General features: G+C 41.0%; 1 protein-coding gene across 6 annotated transcripts in view; it reads right to left on the bottom strand.

Annotated features, from left to right (window-relative positions):
- Window positions 1–9,680, bottom strand: part of kmt2d (lysine (K)-specific methyltransferase 2D) — a 65,258-nt gene extending 55,578 nt beyond the window's left edge. For 4 of the 6 annotated variants that reach the window (XM_060938461.1, XM_060938463.1, XM_060938462.1 and 1 more), the window contains exons 1-9: window positions 6,663–6,698; window positions 5,951–6,033; window positions 5,233–5,344; window positions 4,817–5,019; window positions 4,621–4,730; window positions 4,355–4,517; window positions 4,048–4,225; window positions 3,821–3,935; window positions 900–1,081 (exon numbers count right to left, since the gene is read on the bottom strand). In XM_060938461.1, the coding sequence (XP_060794444.1) occupies window positions 900–1,081; window positions 3,821–3,935; window positions 4,048–4,225; window positions 4,355–4,517; window positions 4,621–4,730; window positions 4,817–5,019; window positions 5,233–5,344; window positions 5,951–6,033; window positions 6,663–6,664 (1,148 nt within the window). In that variant the 5' untranslated portion in view covers window positions 6,665–6,698. The other 2 variants (XM_060938464.1, XM_060938465.1) reach the window with 2 other exon arrangements.
- Window positions 9,681–20,568: the final 10,888 nt, after the last annotated feature.

Genomic DNA, 20,568 nt, shown 5'->3' with positions numbered 1-20,568 from the left:
AAGAATTAAGCAGACTCGCCTAAGTAATAAAGTTTATTATGTCAGTAAATGAATCAAGTACAAAACCGTCAAACATACACGAAAAAAATTATGATAATCAGGGTTTTTTCTAGAAAAATTTAGTATGAGGGCGCTCACCATGGCGAGGGAGCGAAGCGGGGGGGAGAGATGGTGCCGGTTGTCCCCCCCCGCTGTGCAAAGCCTTTGAAAAATGCTCCAATGGGACATTCTGAGGCTATCTGAGAGGGAAATTGTAACAAATTGTCTGTCAACATTGAAAAAGAAAGAAGTCATCATCTTCTGCCCCGGACAGTCTTTGGCTTTCTTCCGCTTCGTGCCGCGGGATGACATCTTTAAATGCCCAAGTGTCAACAAAAACAACTCACGAACTACTTCTGTCAAAAGCTCCCGCGCCGGTGGGTGAAAGGTCATTCAGTCTCGAGAAATCTCGCTCTACAAGTCAGCTGACCTTGTATGTAACCCATGTCAAATCTCGCGAGAGCAGCCGCGACAAGTAAACAACTAAACAACATGGCGCCTCAGTCTGGAAAACGCCAATTCGGATTGTTTTTGCACCGTCTGGCGGTGTATCTACTATGATTGGAATATTTTTGGAGCAATTATAACGTATTTGATGATCAGACACATTGTCACGTAGTGTTGCTGGGATGTTTTCATGGAGTCGGTAAGGGGGCGCACGCCGAGAGTAAGAGGGCGCAGCACCCCTGTTCCCCCGTTTAGACGAAAGCCTGATAATCATAAATTATAATAGGATGAAAACTTATCAAAATGTGCTTGTAGCTTGAAATTCGAACCAAAAAAAAAAAAGTCCCACAAAAACAGTTGTCTAGTCAGCCGTATCTCTTCTTCAGGATGGAGGTATAGAGGTACGGACTCACCTGTGACAGATGGAACAGCGGTGTTGTAGTGTCACGGATGATTCAGTGACCTTACTGCAAATCCCACAGACAGACATGCGCCGTCTCTGACAGCTTTCGCAGACTGAATAGCTCTCAAACCACTGCTCGGAACCAGGGAGAGTAAGCCCTCGAGCCCCACAGTCAGTACACACACGACACCGCTGCAATAACAACACACACACATACACAAAAAGAAAAAAACCTGCGTGATTTAAACAGCTTTTATACTAAACAAGCACGTGCCTGGATGTTAGTTTTGCATCTTCATCAGGTGTTATCGAATCACAGAACAGCAAGTGTGTGAATTTGTCCAGTTTATCAATTTGATACAAACTAAGTGCATATCCTGAACCAAACTCGTTTTTTTTTTTATATGAAAGTATGTCCCTTTACACACTCATCCAGACGGGTAATTTTGCACAAGGCCATCTGTCTACAGCAGAAAAAAATAAAATAACAAAACGCGTCTGGAAAAATCCCAAGGGAGTCTGGAGCCAGATTCGTGACGTTACCTGCGGAAGCGCCAGCAGGCTGTGCGAGCTTTGCACGGTTTCAGTGCACAGCCTGTGTAGACCAAGCGCTCCCATTTCTCTCTCATTGTCCGGTCTTTTGGAAAACGATGAGTACTAATCCCATCATGATTGGTGTTGCTACACCCTCCTACGATACATCTGTTAACCATTTTAATAATTACGCGATAACGTTGAAGAAATTTGCAGAAAACCACCGGGTCGTTTTCTCATAAACAAACCAGCGCTGACGTAGGATTCAGAAGGAGGCGTCCCGCACGCGACGTCACGAAAATCAATGTTTGCCGGGAAATCCAAATGCCAAGTTTTTTCAGAGGCGGACCAATTCGCCTCAAATGGCTCGATTTCAACTGAATTTCTCTGGCATTGCGCAAGGTAAAAAAAAAAATAATTGCACAAAACGTGACAGATATTTGACCAAAGTTTAATATAAAATAGGAGAATTACATTGATCTTGCTCCTGAATTTACCCGTGATATGCGCTTTAAAGTAAAATGTGCTTAGTGTGCAATTTTACTGAGATGACAGATCATGTACACGGTTATTTAAATGTCGTCACTTGCCTATTTTTAATATTTGTGTGCTTTCTTTTTTGTTCCTTGTTAAATACGACGTTATTTTAAATAACGAGTAGGAAATGTAACTTGTATGTTGACTTCGCAGCTTGTTAACTTAGGAGCATTTTGAAACTTCAGAAGTGAGATTCCATCTAGTAGGAAGAATCTTTATTCAGAAAACCTACGTTATACGACATGATTTTCAGTAGGGCTCTGGAAAATTTTTAAAAGTAAATATATCGGGGCGTCGTGGCTCAGGTGGCTAAGGCGCCATACCATAAATCCGGGGACCCGGGTTCGATTCCAACCCGAGGTCGTTTCCCGATCCCTCCCCATCTCTCTCCCGCTCATTTCCTGTCAACTACACTGTCCTATCTAATAAAGGTGAAAAAAGCCCCAAAAATATAGCTTTTAAAAAAAAAAAAGTAAATATATCATTAAAAACTACACTTCAGTAAACAATAAGTCATTCTAATAAATAATATAATAAAAAATGGTAATGACAAAAAAAATGTTGATTAAAATAAATATTAAAAAAAGAAAGAAAGAAAGCCTAATTATTTACTATGAAGGAATTTTTCACCGCTCTTTTAAATTTCTTAATAGCTGACAGATGATTGAATGTCATCCGGTAAGGTTTTAAAGTAAATGTGCTGTTATCTGATACATCATTCTGCCCTCTTGGCAATCAATCAGATATTTTTAAAATACATGATTTAGAGGAGATTTTAAGGAGAACATACGCTACGTTCACACTGCAAGGCTTAATGCTCAATTCCGATTTTTTTGTGAAATCCGATTTTTTTGTGAGGTCGTTCACATTAACAAATATATGCGACTTGTATGTGATCCTCAGTATGAACGAAAAGCGACCTAAAAGTGTTCCGCATGCGCACTGCAGGATACGACGACGTCACACGCAGTGAGCATGGCCAGTGTTTACGGAAGTAAAACCGCCCGGTTGCGGTATGACTCATCCAATCTAGCTTGAATAGCTGCATCCCCCCAAATGGAAATCAGCTCCCTAACCTCTGCATCCTTCCATTGAGAAGATTCAGAACCTTCACAGCCCGAAGCGTCCCTCGCATTGATGTCATGCGCAGGGGCGCAGATACGTTTTTTTGAACTGGGGGGGACAAAAAACTGGGGGGGGGGGGGAACAAAGCTGCCAGCAAACCAACCCCAACCCCGATATGCCTGTCAAACTTGTTGTTAGTAACCATAGCAACCAAGCTCGAGCTCGCAACCTGTGCAGTCTGCGCAGCTCAACCAACCGAATATCAGTCTTTGTTTTATGTGAGTTGTTGCAACTATGTATACACTGCTGTGCACCTCAATAAACCGAATGGTAATTAGTCTTTTGATTTTTCCGTGAGGTTTGCCTTATGCAAAGAAAGACAGCATAGACGTTTTTTCCTCCCTATAAGTGGGGGGGACCGAGCGAGGTGAATTTAAATATGACTCGTCCCACCCTCTATCTGCGCCCGTGATTATGCGCCATGTTGTTGTAACTTTTTTGAGAGACCCGCCGCCTACTTCAGCGCAGAATAGTGACGTTTGTGGCTTGTTGATGACGTGTAAGTCGAATGAATGCGACCTGGCGGTTCAGACTGAAGTCGCATATGAAATGAGCGGATAGGAATCGGAATTAGCACCACATATCCAAACGGCCTGGGTCGGATTTGAAAAAATCGGATCTGTGTCGTTCATATTGTCAATAAAAGATCGGATACAGGTCACATATGGGCGAAAAGATCGGATTTGAGTCACTTCAGCCTGCAGTGTGAACGTAGCCATAAAGGATGGAGCTTACTTTGCACTTCCAAGAATCAGGGGGTACAGAGTCCATGACTGGCTGCAAACAAAAAGTGTGATAGCCCTTGTCACATGCATCACAGACCAGCATCTTGGAGTCTTCCCCTGGTTGCCTAAATGGAAGACGTTTTGAAAAATCAGCAAAAGCGTCAAGATGTTGCCCAAATGTAAAACAACCACGTCTGTTTTTTATGGTAGAATGGCCGGGCTTTTTCTCAAATGTACCTGCAGGTTTGGCACACCTTACAGTCTGGGCACTGCCAGCCAGAGCGCTGGAGTGGTGTGGCGCTGATCTCAAGACAGGCATCATGGTAGTGTTGCCCACAGCCTGTGCAGTACAGCAACCCTGGAAGCTCTCGTGCAGAGTTCGAGTCACATACCACACAGCGTGCCTCCTCTCCAGCTGAACAGGGGAAAGAGGGAAAGGAAAAAAAAAAACCAAAACCCACCCCACACACACGATAGCCATTTAGACAAATCCAATATGTGAACCGCTGATACTATCTCCTCTTTCTTTGGCAGTGTTCCTTACCCATCTCTTCTGCCTGCTCTATGTGCTCAGGACATAGAAGAGCCAACTGCTTCATGGACTGAAACGATCCACTCGCAGCCGAACAAGGGAAGTGATAGGACCGTGAGCAACCCACAGCACGGCACCTGATGGTCGCACCCATCCTTTTACAATAATCACACGGCTGTAACAACATTTAAAAAAAAAAAAAAATCAGTCCAGGAGACCTTTTCATTTTACACTCCATATACTTGAGTCATCTCTAAGTGTCGAGTGATTTAGTCCACCTGTTGTATCCCTGAGATGACCGCTTTATCCACATTTATCAGCTCTTCTCCCCTGCCCTTTTGCACCCCTTCTGACCATACTGCACACCAGTGGTGAACCCAACAAATCCCTGTATCAAAAGATGAGATATCGTTGGCATAGAAAAACACTAGTCGTTTGTTAACGAATCCAAAATAAAGGTCGTTTTGAGCAAACCTTTGTCATCAAAGAGAGACACAGGACTAATGAGTTCAGAGAAGCCAATGGAAGACAGGTCATCGTTTCCAGCTAATGGCAGTGAAGAGGTAGTCGGCTCCAGATTGGGCCGATGGGAAGAGGACCGGAAACACCGGAGCTCCCTCTGTCCATGAAGACTTCTCTCGACACAGTTGCAAAGCGCACAGGCTCTGACGATCTCCCTGAGCACACAATCCAAAATTGGGATAGGTCAGCTACTACAGTCTTAATTTAAGACCTCCGGAAAGCTGTGAATTTTAAATCTCAAAACTTATTCGTGATCTTCTGATCACTGACACAATACTGTGCATGTTTTCTTGAAGTCAAGTGAAAACCTGATCACAAAAAGCTTACATATGCCAAAGAAAAAGTGGAATGTTAATAAAAGGCTTTACGCTGGTGCATTGGAAGGGTCCACAGTAGTGCCTGAGATGTCCTCTGCAGCAAAAGGGGCTTCCGAGTCCCCCTGAGACAGGACGGTCTCGTTTGAAGAGGCATTGTCATCAGCTGAGAAGCACAGGCCAGATATAGGTTAAAGTACATGCGCCGGTCACAAAAAGAAAAAGTTTACAGACTAGTTCTTTCAGGTCACAGGAAAAGCCATCTTGACACCAGCCTTCTGAATAACCATGACATAATCGTTCAAAGAAGAAAATAATAATCAGAAATCCAACTGAGCCCCATTGCTGACTTTGCACCTCTCAGACAGTTGCGCAATGTAAAAATTTACGAAGGTCAACTATATGTAAACACAATCAGATACAATCTACCAAAAATGCATTACAGTGAAAACTCAAGCACATCACCGAACCCAGAAACTGCACCATTTTGTGTATAACCTGACAGAGAAAAAGCAACAAACAAGCAAAAAAAAATATACACAAGTTTACATTTGCATGCCACGGAGGAAGCCGTGACCTAAAGGTTAGAGAAGCAGCTTTGGGACCACAAGGTCGACGGTTTGATTCCCTGGACCAGCAGAAATGGCTGAAGTGCCCTTGAGCAAGGCACCGAACCTCCTAAGTGCTCTCCAGGCTGCTCTGGGTATGTTTTATGTAGCTCTCGACAAGAGCTTCTGCTAAATACCTGTAAGGTAACGTAACGCAAGCTAACCTGCTTTTTCTGAATCATTTTCTTCGCAGTTTGATTTCTGCTCATCCATTCCTTCTCCTGAAGACGATCTCCCGAAGAGAGACCTGAAACAGGCAAAGGTTTATGTTTAAAAAAAAAACAAAACACACACACACCTGTTAGAAATCCTTCAAATATGAATTCTAGAAATACAATTAAGGTTTGACTCTATTAGGTGCAACCTGATCTATTAAGTTAAACACATGGATAGCCATATGCACCACTAACTAGTTTGCTAACGACCTGCAAAGTTTATTTATAAACTCTTCATTTTAAAAAGTTACAAAGTCAGACTATTTTATGACAGGATTAATTGAACTGTGCATTCTATTAATACGTTGTTCATGTCACATTACACAGTAATACTGCAACAAGACAAACTGTGGAAGACAAACCATTAAATCGCATTCGTGTGCTCAACTCATTCTCTTGGTTTACATGGGCAGCGACGGTCAGTGACAACAATCTGCGTGTGTTTGGTCGGAAATTCGCTTTATCCGCCAGTTAGCTACAGACTACATTACATGGAGCTAGTTTAGCTTAGCTCGCTCGCTAGCTTGCTAACCGGGGTTAACAAACTCTCTGCACAAAAATCCGGTCACAGCTCAACAAACCAGAAATATAAAGCAGCAAATTCATTGGGATATGGTCGCTAAGCATAACGCCGAGGCTATAAGTTATTTAAAATGCGTACATAATTAACACGTAATGCTACTTCCTCCATATAAAACAACACTAAACGGAGATACACAAAGAAAACACAACTTCCGAGTAGCCCACTTCCTGTGACGGCTCATAACCACTCCGGTCTGAAACAAAGCCGCTGTTAGTTAGTTCCGACAAATCTGCGTACAACGCAAAAGCTGAAAGTAGAGAATGAAACCTAAACGCAAAAAAAGTGTGTAAACTCGAAATGAACGGCTTACAATGCTCTTATGAATGTGTTATAATGAACGTACGTTACCCCTTGACATTCCTATTTGATGTTGCCCACCATCATCCCTCAACTCTTATCTGAAATGTCCTTAGTTGTCATGAACACATTTTTAAGTTCTAGTTATTATTCACACACAACTTTTATTACTATTTAAGAGCCTAACATGATGACAAAAAACCCACAACCTTAAACTAGACTCTCTGTTATTCCGAGTTTAAAAAACGTACACTGTTGAATTATTGATTCTTCACAGATCAGTCTAAGGTGTTCATTAATTTTCTATAAAAGCGAGACTGATTTATATTAACATTTATATTAATGTGCTCCTTCTAGTAGCATTTCTATAGTAATAACTTATTCAGAGAGACTTGCATGGCAGATCTTTATGACATGTTCATTCATAAGTTTAAAAGCTGGAATCATTTACAAAATCACCATGGTGCTGTTATAAGAAAACAATCAACGACAGCGTGGTGCACTGTTAGAAATAGGACGAGTCCATTTCTGTCCCTCATGGTACAATCTAATGTACCTAATGTACCCCCCCCAGGGCTCATTATTTTAGAGCCAAAAACGTACGTACATGTTCCCAAGCAGTATATACAGAAGTGCCTTAGAGGGTACTGATGCCGTGACAAGCCATTGTAGCCTGAAAGGTATAAGAACGTACTTTATTTTCTGAAAGTGTGTGATACAACCAGACACAGTGTTTTATTCCTTGTGTCATTTATTTGTGGGTTGGATTTAGGCTTTTGAATCAAGAGCCATGCTGTTTGCTTGTACATCGAAATAAATAAACAAACAAACAAACAGTTATGCCATGAGGCCACATAAAACTTTTTTTTTTATTCACTCTCATTGCCAGTACCGTTAAAAATCGTTGTTCCCCACATCCCTTAATTTACATGTGTTTCCTCCTATGACAACACACAGTTGGGTGAAGGAAACTGAAAGGAAACTACATTGGTTAGACGTTTAAAAACATTTCTCTTTCTCTCTCTCTCTCGTGGTATTTTCGACCCAACCCTATTTCAACCTACAGTGCATCACCAAAAGCCTGTCGATCACAGCTGGTGAACTTGTTGGCAAAGCTTTTAATGTTTATCCTGCATGTATGAAATATAACTTGTGCTTTAAGACAGAGTGTCGAGAAACTCCGAAAGAGAGAAAAACTGCTGTCTTTTAAACGTGTTTAAATATTTCTGCTCCAAAAATAAATGATAGAAAGACAGACAGTACAGTGTATACGAAGAGATGTGATCTCAGCCAGGTAATGTAAATAAGCTGTAGTGTCTGCAACGTGCACATGCAAATGTGCTGCTCACTATAGAGCAAAACAACAGTAATTTGTTGAAACCTAGTGATTTTTTAATAATAATTAAAAAAAAATCCATTATTGTGTGGGCTGAAGAGGAAAAAACAAACAAAAACTACCTAGTTATTCCAGCCCGTTGGTTTATGAGATCACATCCCAGACCAAACGCACTAATGCAAGCTGTCAGAGCAGAACTCAGCCGGCTGCAAGTTTATTTTGAATTTGTTTACTGTAGTAAAAAAAAAAACATGGACGTTTAAATTCATACAACTTTACGAAAGTCAGTATGGTGTACAGTAAGCCTGTTCAGCAATCATAAAATACAAGTACGCAGTTAAACATGGCTCTCTCTTAATCCAAAAGAATGGGTCAGTCGACTGCTAGCAAAACTATTCAACATCAACAGTTCCTCTCTAACCAGCACCCTAAATAAAACTACAAGTCCAATAACAACATGGAGCTCAGTGACTGAGAAGTTCGTGAACTTTAAAAAGTAACAACAAAAAATATATAAAACAAGGCCAGGAGTGTGTTTTAATACCAAACTCTAGCTAGTTAGCTTAAAGGCATATCCATTCGCAGCAAAGTGTGTTAACATTCAGGAAAACGTTTCACACCTGTAAACCTTAACGCAGTGAGGTAAATACGAGCACTGGCTAGTTAAGTACCCAAAAAAACCCAAACTTAACTTTACGTTACAAATCAGACTCCTGTCAGTAAAACAGGCCAAAGTTGGCCACAAACACTAACAGTGTCCGTTTGCCAGCAAGTGAGGTGAAAACGAGCTAGCCATTAGCTAAAGGTACTAGTATTTGAACTTCACCGATAAGCAAGTAGTTAGCTAGCTAAGCTAAGCTAAGCTAACTTATCATCAAGGGCACACCATTCGTGCATCTTAGCAAGGTAAATAAAGTAACCATGCGATTTGTTTTCCTACCACTTAGACATACAAGATAACTGGACTAGTCTAGCTAACATGTACTTTTCCTCGGTCAAATAAATAACTAGCAAGCAAGCAAGCATTTTCTGCTTCTACTAGTCTATCTTGTATAGTAAACAATGCCATCTCAGGTACGAGGTTAATTAGTACTCACTCATATAATAAACACCGTGCACCACTGACTTCACCATGCTAGCTAGCATGGCAACTTAATTAATTTCCAAACTAAAACAGGTTGGAAGAGTTGAACTCACCTTACAGAACGATACTGGCGTCCTCAGACATAATGAAAAACAGTCCTACGGACACAAATCTGTGTGTATTGGTTTCATTTCATAAAGCTAAAGCCCGAGCAGGCTGAGCGCTGGGTTGTGTTGTGGATTGGGGGAAGTGCTTCAAGTGCCTGGAACGCCTGCTAACTTGATCATGTATTAGCTAGCGTACAAGATGGCTAACCAAATTAATCATATTGTACTCGTCGAGGCAAACTAAATCCAGAAAGAAGCTCAAATCTCGACCCAGGAGGCGGATGGTACCGTGTTTTGCTAGCTCGTTTGAGGCAGGCTGAAAGCTTAACTGCGTAGTTGGATTTTCGCTTTTTCCTGGCTGTATGGTTTGTTTGTTTGTTTTCTTTCTTTCTAATAAAGCTTGGCTTGTGTTATAGGATGTGTGGGTTTTTTTTTCCTCCTTGATTATCTTTTCTTCAATAGTAATAATTCTTCCCTGGCTTACTTAGCCACGACTAATACGAGCTTATGTTTGTTTGTTTGTTTGTTTGTGCTTAGCTAAAGTAAATGTTTCCATTTTTGAAGTCATTGAGAATTAAAATCACCACCACATCTGTTTTTATTCTACTCGAACCAATCCCCAAACTAGCCGGATATGTTGTGTTTTTTTCTTCTTCTTCTTCTTCATGCTTGTTCACTAACGCAGAGATGTGATGACATGAAATATTTCTGTAGGTTTTTCTTATAATATTCCTTTCCGGGCAGGATCTGAGACACACAGCTCACTACAAACCGAATTTCCAGCAAGCTTGTTTGTTTACCATCAATAATCCTTCTGGTGCGCTTGCTTTCACTTTAGGGAAGACAGAGGGATGCAGGTGCATGGCAGAGATCTGTGTTGTGTTCCTGGGTCATATTGATTTTGAGATTCTGAGACAGAAAATGTTGTCAGGTAAACTTGAATACACGTTTTTTAGGGCTCGTGTTTGCAACCCTGGGGCACGGCGGGCGGTGTAGTGGTTGGCGCTGAAGGTTCTGGGTTCGAGGGCCTTTCTGTGTGGAGTTTGCATGTTCTTACCGTGCCTGCATGGGTTTCCTCGACAGTCCAAAGACGTGCAGGTTACGGAAAATGGATGGATGTTCCCAACCCTGATCCTGCACGCTTTGGTGGGTTTTTTTCCCTCTGCTCCCACAAACCCTCAGGTTAAGACTGACTGACTGACTGTTGATTAGATTGATGGTTGAATTTGGTTCATTTGAAGGAGAGAAATATTAAAATGTCCAGAATAGGGGGTTCTCCATCCGATTGGTGGTGTGGTTTTTATTAGGTAGAAAGAAAGAAAGAAAGCACAACTTTATTCATCACACACTTGTGAAATTTAGCTAAAGTAAACGTTTCCATTTTTGAAGTCATTGAGAATTAAAATCACCACCACATCTGTTTTTATTCTACTCGAACCAATCCCCAAACTAGCCGGATATGTTGTGTTTTTTTTCTTCTTCTTCTTCATGCTTGTTCACTAACGCAGAGATGTGATGACATGAAATATTTCTGTAGGTTTTTCTTATAATATTCCTTTCCGGGCAGGATCTGAGACACACAGCTCACTACAAACTGAATTTCCAGCAAGCTTGTTTGTTTACCATCAATAATCCTTCTGGTGCGCTTGCTTTCACTTTAGGGAAGACAGAGGGATGCAGGTGCATGGCAGAGATCTGTGTTGTGTTCCTGGGTCATATTGATTTTGAGATTCTGAGACAGAAAATGTTGTCAGGTAAACTTGAATACACGTTTTTTAGGGCTCGTGTTTGCAACCCTGGGGCACGGCGGGCGGTGTAGTGGTTGGCGCTGAAGGTTCTGGGTTCGAGGGCCTTTCTGTGTGGAGTTTGCATGTTCTTACCGTGCCTGCATGGGTTTCCTCGACAGTCCAAAGACGTGCAGGTTACGGAAAATGGATGGATGTTCCCAACCCTGATCCTGCACGCTTTGGTGGGTTTTTTTCCCTCTGCTCCCACAAACCCTCAGGTTAAGACTGACTGACTGACTGTTGATTAGATTGATGGTTGAATTTGGTTCATTTGAAGGAGAGAAATATTAAAATGTCCAGAATAGGGGGTTCTCCATCCGATTGGTGGTGTGGTTTTTATTAGGTAGAAAGAAAGAAAGAAAGCACAACTTTATTCATCACACACTTGTGAAATTTAGCTAAAGTAAACGTTTCCATTTTTGAAGTCATTGAGAATTAAAATCACCACCACATCTGTTTTTATTCTACTCGAACCAATCCCCAAACTAGCCGGATATGTTGTGTTTTTTTTCTTCTTCTTCTTCATGCTTGTTCACTAACGCAGAGATGTGATGACATGAAATATTTCTGTAGGTTTTTCTTATAATATTCCTTTCCGGGCAGGATCTGAGACACACAGCTCACTACAAACTGAATTTCCAGCAAGCTTGTTTGTTTACCATCAATAATCCTTCTGGTGCGCTTGCTTTCACTTTAGGGAAGACAGAGGGATGCAGGTGCATGGCAGAGATCTGTGTTCTGTTCCTGGGTCATATTGATTTTGAGATTCTGAGACAGAAAATGTTGTCAGGTAAACTTGAATACACGTTTTTTAGGGCTCGTGTTTGCAACCCTGGGGCACGGCGGGCGGTGTAGTGGTTGGCGCTGAAGGTTCTGGGTTCGAGGGCCTTTCTGTGTGGAGTTTGCATGTTCTTACCGTGCCTGCATGGGTTTCCTCGACAGTCCAAAGACGTGCAGGTTACGGAAAATGGATGGATGTTCCCAACCCTGATCCTGCACGCTTTGGTGTTTTTTTTTTTTCCCCCTCTGCTCCCACAAACCCTCAGGTTAAGACTGACTGACTGACTGTTGATTAGATTGATGGTTGAATTTGGTTCATTTGAAGGAGAGAAATATTAAAATGTCCAGAATAGGGGGTTCTCCATCCGATTGGTGGTGTGGTTTTTATTAGGTAGAAAGAAAGAAAGAAAGCACAACTTTATTCATCACACACTTGTGAAATTTAGCTAAAGTAAACGTTTCCATTTTTGAAGTCATTGAGAATTAAAATCACCACCACATCTGTTTTTATTCTACTCGAACCAATCCCCAAACTAGCCGGATATGTTGTGTTTTTTTTCTTCTTCTTCTTCATGCTTGTTCACTAACGCAGAGATGTGATGACATGAAATATTTCTGTAGGTTTTTCTTATAATATTCCTTTCCGGGCAGGATCTGAGACACACAGCTCACTACAAACTGAATTTCCAGCAAGCTTGTTTGTTTACCATCAATAATCCTTCTGGTGCGCTTGCTTTCACTTTAGGGAAGACAGAGGGATGCAGGTGCATGGCAGAGATCTGTGTTCTGTTCCTGGGTCATATTGATTTTGAGATTCTGAGACAGAAAATGTTGTCAGGTAAACTTGAATACACGTTTTTTAGGGCTCGTGTTTGCAACCCTGGGGCACGGCGGGCGGTGTAGTGGTTGGCGCTGAAGGTTCTGGGTTCGAGGGCCTTTCTGTGTGGAGTTTGCATGTTCTTACCGTGCCTGCATGGGTTTCCTCGACAGTCCAAAGACGTGCAGGTTACGGAAAATGGATGGATGTTCCCAACCCTGATCCTGCACGCTTTGGTGGGTTTTTTTTCCCTCTGCTCCCACAAACCCTCAGGTTAAGACTGACTGACTGACTGTTGATTAGATTGATGGTTGAATTTGGTTCATTTGAAGGAGAGAAATATTAAAATGTCCAGAATAGGGGGTTCTCCATCCGATTGGTGGTGTGGTTTTTATTAGGTAGAAAGAAAGAAAGAAAGCACAACTTTATTCATCACACACTTGTGAAATTTAGCTAAAGTAAACGTTTCCATTTTTGAAGTCATTGAGAATTAAAATCACCACCACATCTGTTTTTATTCTACTCGAACCAATCCCCAAACTAGCCGGATATGTTGTGTTTTTTTTCTTCTTCTTCTTCATGCTTGTTCACTAACGCAGAGATGTGATGACATGAAATATTTCTGTAGGTTTTTCTTATAATATTCCTTTCCGGGCAGGATCTGAGACACACAGCTCACTACAAACCGAATTTCCAGCAAGCTTGTTTGTTTACCATCAATAATCCTTCTGGTGCGCTTGCTTTCACTTTAGGGAAGACAGAGGGATGCAGGTGCATGGCAGAGATCTGTGTTCTGTTCCTGGGTCATATTGATTTTGAGATTCTGAGACAGAAAATGTTGTCAGGTAAACTTGAATACACGTTTTTTAGGGCTCGTGTTTGCAACCCTGGGGCACGGCGGGCGGTGTAGTGGTTGGCGCTGAAGGTTCTGGGTTCGAGGGCCTTTCTGTGTGGAGTTTGCATGTTCTTACCGTGCCTGCATGGGTTTCCTCGACAGTCCAAAGACGTGCAGGTTACGGAAAATGGATGGATGTTCCCAACCCTGATCCTGCACGCTTTGGTGGTTTTTTTTTTTCCCCCTCTGCTCCCACAAACCCTCAGGTTAAGACTGACTGACTGACTGTTGATTAGATTGATGGTTGAATTTGGTTCATTTGAAGGAGAGAAATATTAAAATGTCCAGAATAGGGGGTTCTCCATCCGATTGGTGGTGTGGTTTTTATTAGGTAGAAAGAAAGAAAGCACAACTTTATTCATCACACACTTGTGAAATTTAGCTAAAGTAAACGTTTCCATTTTTGAAGTCATTGAGAATTAAAATCACCACCACATCTGTTTTTATTCTACTCGAACCAATCCCCAAACTAGCCGGATATGTTGTGTTTTTTTTCTTCTTCTTCTTCTTCATGCTTGTTCACTAACGCAGAGATGTGATGACATGAAATATTTCTGTAGGTTTTTCTTATAATATTCCTTTCCGGGCAGGATCTGAGACACACAGCTCACTACAAACCGAATTTCCAGCAAGCTTGTTTGTTTACCATCAATAATCCTTCTGGCGTGCTTGCTTTCACTTTGGGGAAGACAGAGGGATGCAGGTGCATGGCAGAGATCTGTGTTCTGTTCCTGGGTCATGTTGATTTTGAGATGCTGAGACAGAAAATGTTGTCAGGTAAACTTGAATACACGTTTTTAGGGCTCGTGTTTGCAACCCTGGGGCATGGCGGGCGGTGTAGTGGTTGGCGCTGAAGGTTCTGGGTTCGAGGGCCTTTCCGTGTGGAGTTTGCATGTTCTTACCGTGCCTGCATGGGTTTCCTCGACAGTCCAAAGATGTGCAGGTTACGGAAAATGGATGGATGTTCCCAACCCTGATCCTGCACGCTTTGGTGGGTTTTTTTCCCTCTGCTCCCACAAACCCTCAGGTTAAGACTGACTGACTGACTGTTGATTAGATTGATGGTTGAATTTGGTTCATTTGAAGGAGAGAAATATTAAAATGTCCAGAATAGGGGGTTCTCCATCCGATTGGTGGTGTGGTTTTTATTAGGTAGAAAGAAAGAAAGAAAGAAAGAAAGCACAACTTTATTCATCACACACTTGTGAAATTTAGCTAAAGTAAACGTTTCCATTTTTGAAGTCATTGAGAATTAAAATCACCACCACATCTGTTTTCTACTCGAACCAATCCCCAAACTAGCCAGATATGTTGTGGTTTTTTCTTCTTCATGCTTGTTCACTAACATTTTAACGCAGAGATGTGATGACATGAAATATTTCTGTAGGTTTTTCTTGTAATATTCCTTTCCGGGCCAGTGATGATGTCGAAGGCAGGATCTGAGACACACAGCTCACTACAAACCGAATTTCCAGCAAGCTTGTTTGTTTACCATCAATAATCCTTCTGGCACGCTTGCTTTCACTTTGGGGAGGGCACTTTCACACCAAAGGTTGCCTTAAAAGTTCCAAAAACAGTTGAAAATGAACTTCAATGTAATGCAAAAATCCATCCTGAATTCCATAGAATACATATTGGGTAACATGTACCTCAAGTATCAAGGCTACAAGTCATTTCAAATTCCAAAATTTATTAGTTTTAACATAGCAGGAAGGTAAAATTCACAAATTTGGATTTTTTTACATTATCATTCAGATTTAAGCCTAATTGGTGGATTGGGTCCCCTACATTCCACCTAATTATTGCAGAGATGTTAATGGAACAAAGAGACACCAAAATATCCATCAATGGTGGACATATTTTGGAAAATCTAGTTTTTGGTGAATTTTTTTTCAGTCTATTTTAGGAGTCACTTCACATATCAATAGAGCTAGAAATGAGAAATAGGTCCAGGAAATCAGCTAAAATGCCTTTTTAGAAAGATACACCAATCTGGTAGGTGACTAGAAAATTTCAACTTCATACTGTATCTACTTTCCGGTCACCGCGCAAATCAAATCAGGTCACAAAATCCATATTTCTGTTCAGGAGAGGACAGAATGTTTAACATCACTTTTCAAATGAAAAATTACTCAGGAAAACTATGGCAACAATTTTGAATATGTTTTCTGATTGAAAAAAGAACCTTTTGCACAGTTTCTTGGACCATTATATTATTTCTTGGACCTTTACAATAATGAAGGTTTATTTATCCTTATTATCCTAAAAGTACTTAACATATAAGTTAGCAATTTACATCCAAAACACCTGGAGCCACAAATTTCATATGTTAAACTATGCATTTGATGAGAGCAAACATTTAACATCTAGTCAGTGAGAGAGAATTAATAGTGTTGGGAGTCTTGGGCATTTGTTCAGGAGAGGACATTTTTCTTTAACGCTTAATTTTCTCAGAAAATTAACCAATATTGTAACCTGGGCACATTTACATCCAAATTATTTGACTTGTCTGACCGACAGGTCTTTGTTTGTACTAGTACTAGTCCCCAGATGGTAACTTTGAGGTGAAAGTTCTTTCTCAAATTGCCACCTAGTTCAATCTCAGAAGTTTCTCATCTGTCTATTCTCGCTTTCCTACACATCAGTAGAAAAACCTGTCAAGGCCTAATGCTACAAAAACTTAACTTTTTATCAAATAACAATGAACAACACATAACAGTGAAACACAACAACACCAAAACTATGCCTACTTATTTTCCAATGGCCATAATTGAACATGAAATTCCCATGAACACAGAATGTCTGATCTGAAAGTCCTGGTCGTCTACAAAATCTATTCATTTCATACATGCTATGCCTCTTTAGCATTGGACCGACATTATCAACATCAACTTTCACTTAACATGGCTAAACAAGAACCAAAATGCTAACAGTAAAACTATGAAACAACAACAATACATTGGTCCTACCAATGACTACATTCAAACAGATCATTTACGCATGAATGTACTAGTAGTACTAGTAGGCACGTGGAAACAAACGCATGATAAAACTATTCCAAGTTGACATTTTCTGGTAACTTGAAGTAGTATTGATCCCGCTTATTAACTGAAGGCTGTCCAAGTTTGGTTACAATACATTCTATGCCAACTGTATCTGTGTCCTTTTCATCCACAATGAAGTATGGTTTGCCCCTAGATTTCAGATAAACTACATCATACTGTCTATTTATCCTGTTCTGGAGAGGACATCCCCTTTAACAACATTTTTATGTATGTATCTCAACCATGCATTTGAATGCGATAGTTTCTCATTGGTTTTATATTGTTGGGCCCTAATTAATCCAGTAAGAATATTTCTCCATAAAACTGAGGTAAGTTTTACAGATTATCCTAAGTTCTGGAGAGGACAGATTTTTAACGCAGATTCTACATCAGGATTTCGAATAGCTGAAAAACTCACTACCTGCTTAATAACAGTTCAAATTGAAAATGAGGTGAAAACAGTGATGAAAAACAATTTCTTAAATGTTATTCTAGACTGATAATGCACAACACATTATCAGTTACTCATGTTGTTCAGGAAAGGACAATCACTTTATTTGTTTTAACACGGAATGCCATGATTCAGTTAAATCACCATAGCGGCCAAACGAATTTACCGATTTTCATGAAATTTGGAATGGACATTTCTTGACTCACCCCCTATATAAGGAAGCAGCATGCTCAGCCATGCATGGGACAGAAATTATTTAGTACTCAATGCAATATTTTAAAATTTAATTTGGGACTGCAGATTCTGTCAAAAACCTGTTAAAAATGGCTAATATTTCCACAATAATGATAGGATGGAAGAACCACTGACTGTGTAGCTTCTTTCCGACCCTCAGACAAAAACAGTGAACAAAAGTGATACATTATGTCACATTTAGTTTACTTTTATGACCCTAGAAGCTAAACTTGAAAAAGGCAACCTTTGGTGTGAAAGTGCCCGGGAAGACAGAGTGATGCAGGTGCATGGCAGAGATCTGTGTTCTGTTCCTGGGTCATATTGATTTTGAGATGCTGAGACAGAAAATGTTGTCAGGTAAACTTGAATACATGTTTTTAGGGCTCGTGTTTGCAACCCTGGGGCACGGCGGGCGGTGTAGTGGTTGTCGCTGAAGGTTCTGGGTTCGAGGGCCTTTCTGTGTGGAGTTTGCATGTTCTTACCGTGCCTGCATGGGTTTCCTCGACAGTCCAAAGACTTGCAGGTTAGGTGAATTGGTGGCTGAATGGTTGTTTGTGTCTATGTGTCAGCCCTGCGATGATCTGGTGACTTGTCCAGGGTGTACCCCACCTCTCATCCATAATCAGCTGGGATAGGCTCCAGCTTGCCCGCGACCCTGCACAGGATAAGCGGTTACGGAAAATGGATGGATGTTCCCAACCCTGATCTTGCACGCTTTGGTGGGTTTTTTTTCCCTCTGCTCCCACAAACCCTCAGGTTAAGACTGACTGACTAACTGTTGATTAGATTGATGGTTGAATTTGGTTCATTTGAAGGAGAGAAATATTAAAATGTCCAGAAAAGGGGGTTCTCCATCCAATTGGTGGTGTGGTTTTTATTAGGCAGAAAGAAAGCACAACTTTATTCATCACACACTTGTGAAATTTCCTCTCTGCATTTAACCCATCTGAAGCAGTGAACACACACGTGAGGAATGAGCGCACACACATACCCAGAGCAGTGGGCAGCCATGCTAACAACGCCCAGGGAGCAGTTGGGAGTTAGGTGCCTCGCTCAAGGGTGCTTCAGCCCAAGGCCGTCCCATATTAACCTAACCTGCATGTCTTTGGACTGTGGGGGAAACCCACACAGACACGGGGAGAACATGCAAACTCCACACAGAAAGGCCCTCGCCAGCTGCTGGGTTCGAACCCAGAACCTTCTTGCTGTGAGGCGACCGTGCTAACCACTACACCACCGTGCTGCCCACAAGTGTAAATAAGAAATGGAGGTAATATGACCTAGAGTGAATTCCTTCCATCCATCCATAAATCCATCCATCCATTCATCCATCCATCATCTAACACGCTTATTCTACTGAGGGTCAGAGGTGAGCTGGAGCCAGTCTAAGGTGACATTGGGCGAAAGTGGAGTACGCCCTGACCAGGACAGGTCACCAATTTGTCGCAGGGCTAACACAGACCTTACGTTCACACCTCCGTGCAATTTAGAATAGCCAGTTGACCTGGTCTGCATGTCTTTGGATTGTACGAGGAAACCAGGGCACCTGGAGGAAACCCACCCAGGCACAAGGAGAATATGTAAACTCCACAAAGAAACACCCCGGTCGACCCACAGGTTTGATCTGCTTGCTGTGAGGCAACAGTGCTAACCACTATACTATCGTGCCACCCCAAATGAATTCATTAAGTTTTATTTTTGTTAAAAAAAAACCATTTAGTGTCATAGTAGTCCATGTATCCTGGTCATGGTCTAGGTGGACCTGGAGCCCATCCTAGCAACACTGTCTGGAACACAAGTCCACCATCACGCACACACTCATTGATACCTATGGATAATTTTTTTTAAGCCAATCCACTTATTGACATGTTTTTGAGACAGTAACACTACATGCTGTCCAAATGACCATTGTAATATTAATATCAATCACGTGTATAGCAGATGCACCTTAAATAAATTTGTCCTTTTTTAATCGAGAAAGTGAGCCAAACACATGGAGTTCAATTTTAAAAAAAAATTGTATGGTTATACTTTAAGTAATTAAAGCAGGTCATTTTGACTGAAACAGAACTCAAGGATGAAAGTGTAGTCGTGATTTGAAAGCGTGTATAGTATTATTTACTCCATGAGTTCTAAGGAACGCTTTTAGTGAGGTCTGGTGAGATTTGGTGTCCTAATATCTGAACGTAATTAGTGGATATATTTGGATCCATTAATGCCACCAAACACAACACAAGAATTTCCTTGGCAAACTAAATAAATATGGTAATGTATTCATATTTCTATAATGTAGGCTTTATGATATGCACACTAAATAAATATGAAACCAGTCAATAAGCATTTATCACTTTGAAATATTACAGGTTAATAATTTGTATAGACTCGTTACACCCAGAAGTGTTGTTGGTGATACTGTCTCCAACCAGGACTAGTAAACTCATTAATGCCTCTCTTCAGGATTAGATCTAACCATGAAGTCTGGAACCCCGAGACCTGATTGGTTAGCAAAGATAATCGAGGGTTTCGGCTTCCTGATGTGGTGTCTCCTATTGGCTATATGCAGATGAATCCCAGAAACTTCTTAGGTGGATTTGTGCCCATCTGTACCTCCATCAACAGCATAATCCTCTTTAATACATATCTCAACAGCTGTTCAAAATACAAGAAAAAGAAGCACAGGTTAAAATATATTGTAAATTCTGCTACAGTGAATTTATGGCTTTGCTCAGGGTGTCTATTATTCAGATTTTTAAAAAAAACCTTTTTCTTATTCCCTTATATTTTTATTTCCATGACATCCCCATCTTGATCACAGTTGTGTTCTAAGGAGACTCTTGAGAAGAAGCTTGAAAGTCATCTAATCTGATTAAGATGCTGAAACAAATGCCATTTGTTTTCATTGACAGAGACCTTTAGATTTTATCATTTAAAGGTCATCTATGAATAACATTTTTCACCGTAGCTCTTATTGCTTGTAACGCAGCTTTATGAAAGCCCTCCTTCAAATTGTATGTGGTATGTTGGTGAAACAAAACTCAGGACTATAATTAGCAGCCTGATTGTGATTCTTAAAAGCTCTGTTTGACATTTGGTGAACTTTCTAACATCCTACACGTGTGCATAACTGATGATTAATCTGAACATTTAATAAC

Source organism: Neoarius graeffei, chromosome 13 (assembly GCF_027579695.1).
Source record: "Neoarius graeffei isolate fNeoGra1 chromosome 13, fNeoGra1.pri, whole genome shotgun sequence".
Lineage (NCBI taxonomy): Eukaryota > Metazoa > Chordata > Actinopteri > Siluriformes > Ariidae > Neoarius > Neoarius graeffei.
The sequence above is the reverse complement of the archived record's forward strand: the minus strand, read 5'-3'. Positions and strand labels throughout refer to the sequence as shown.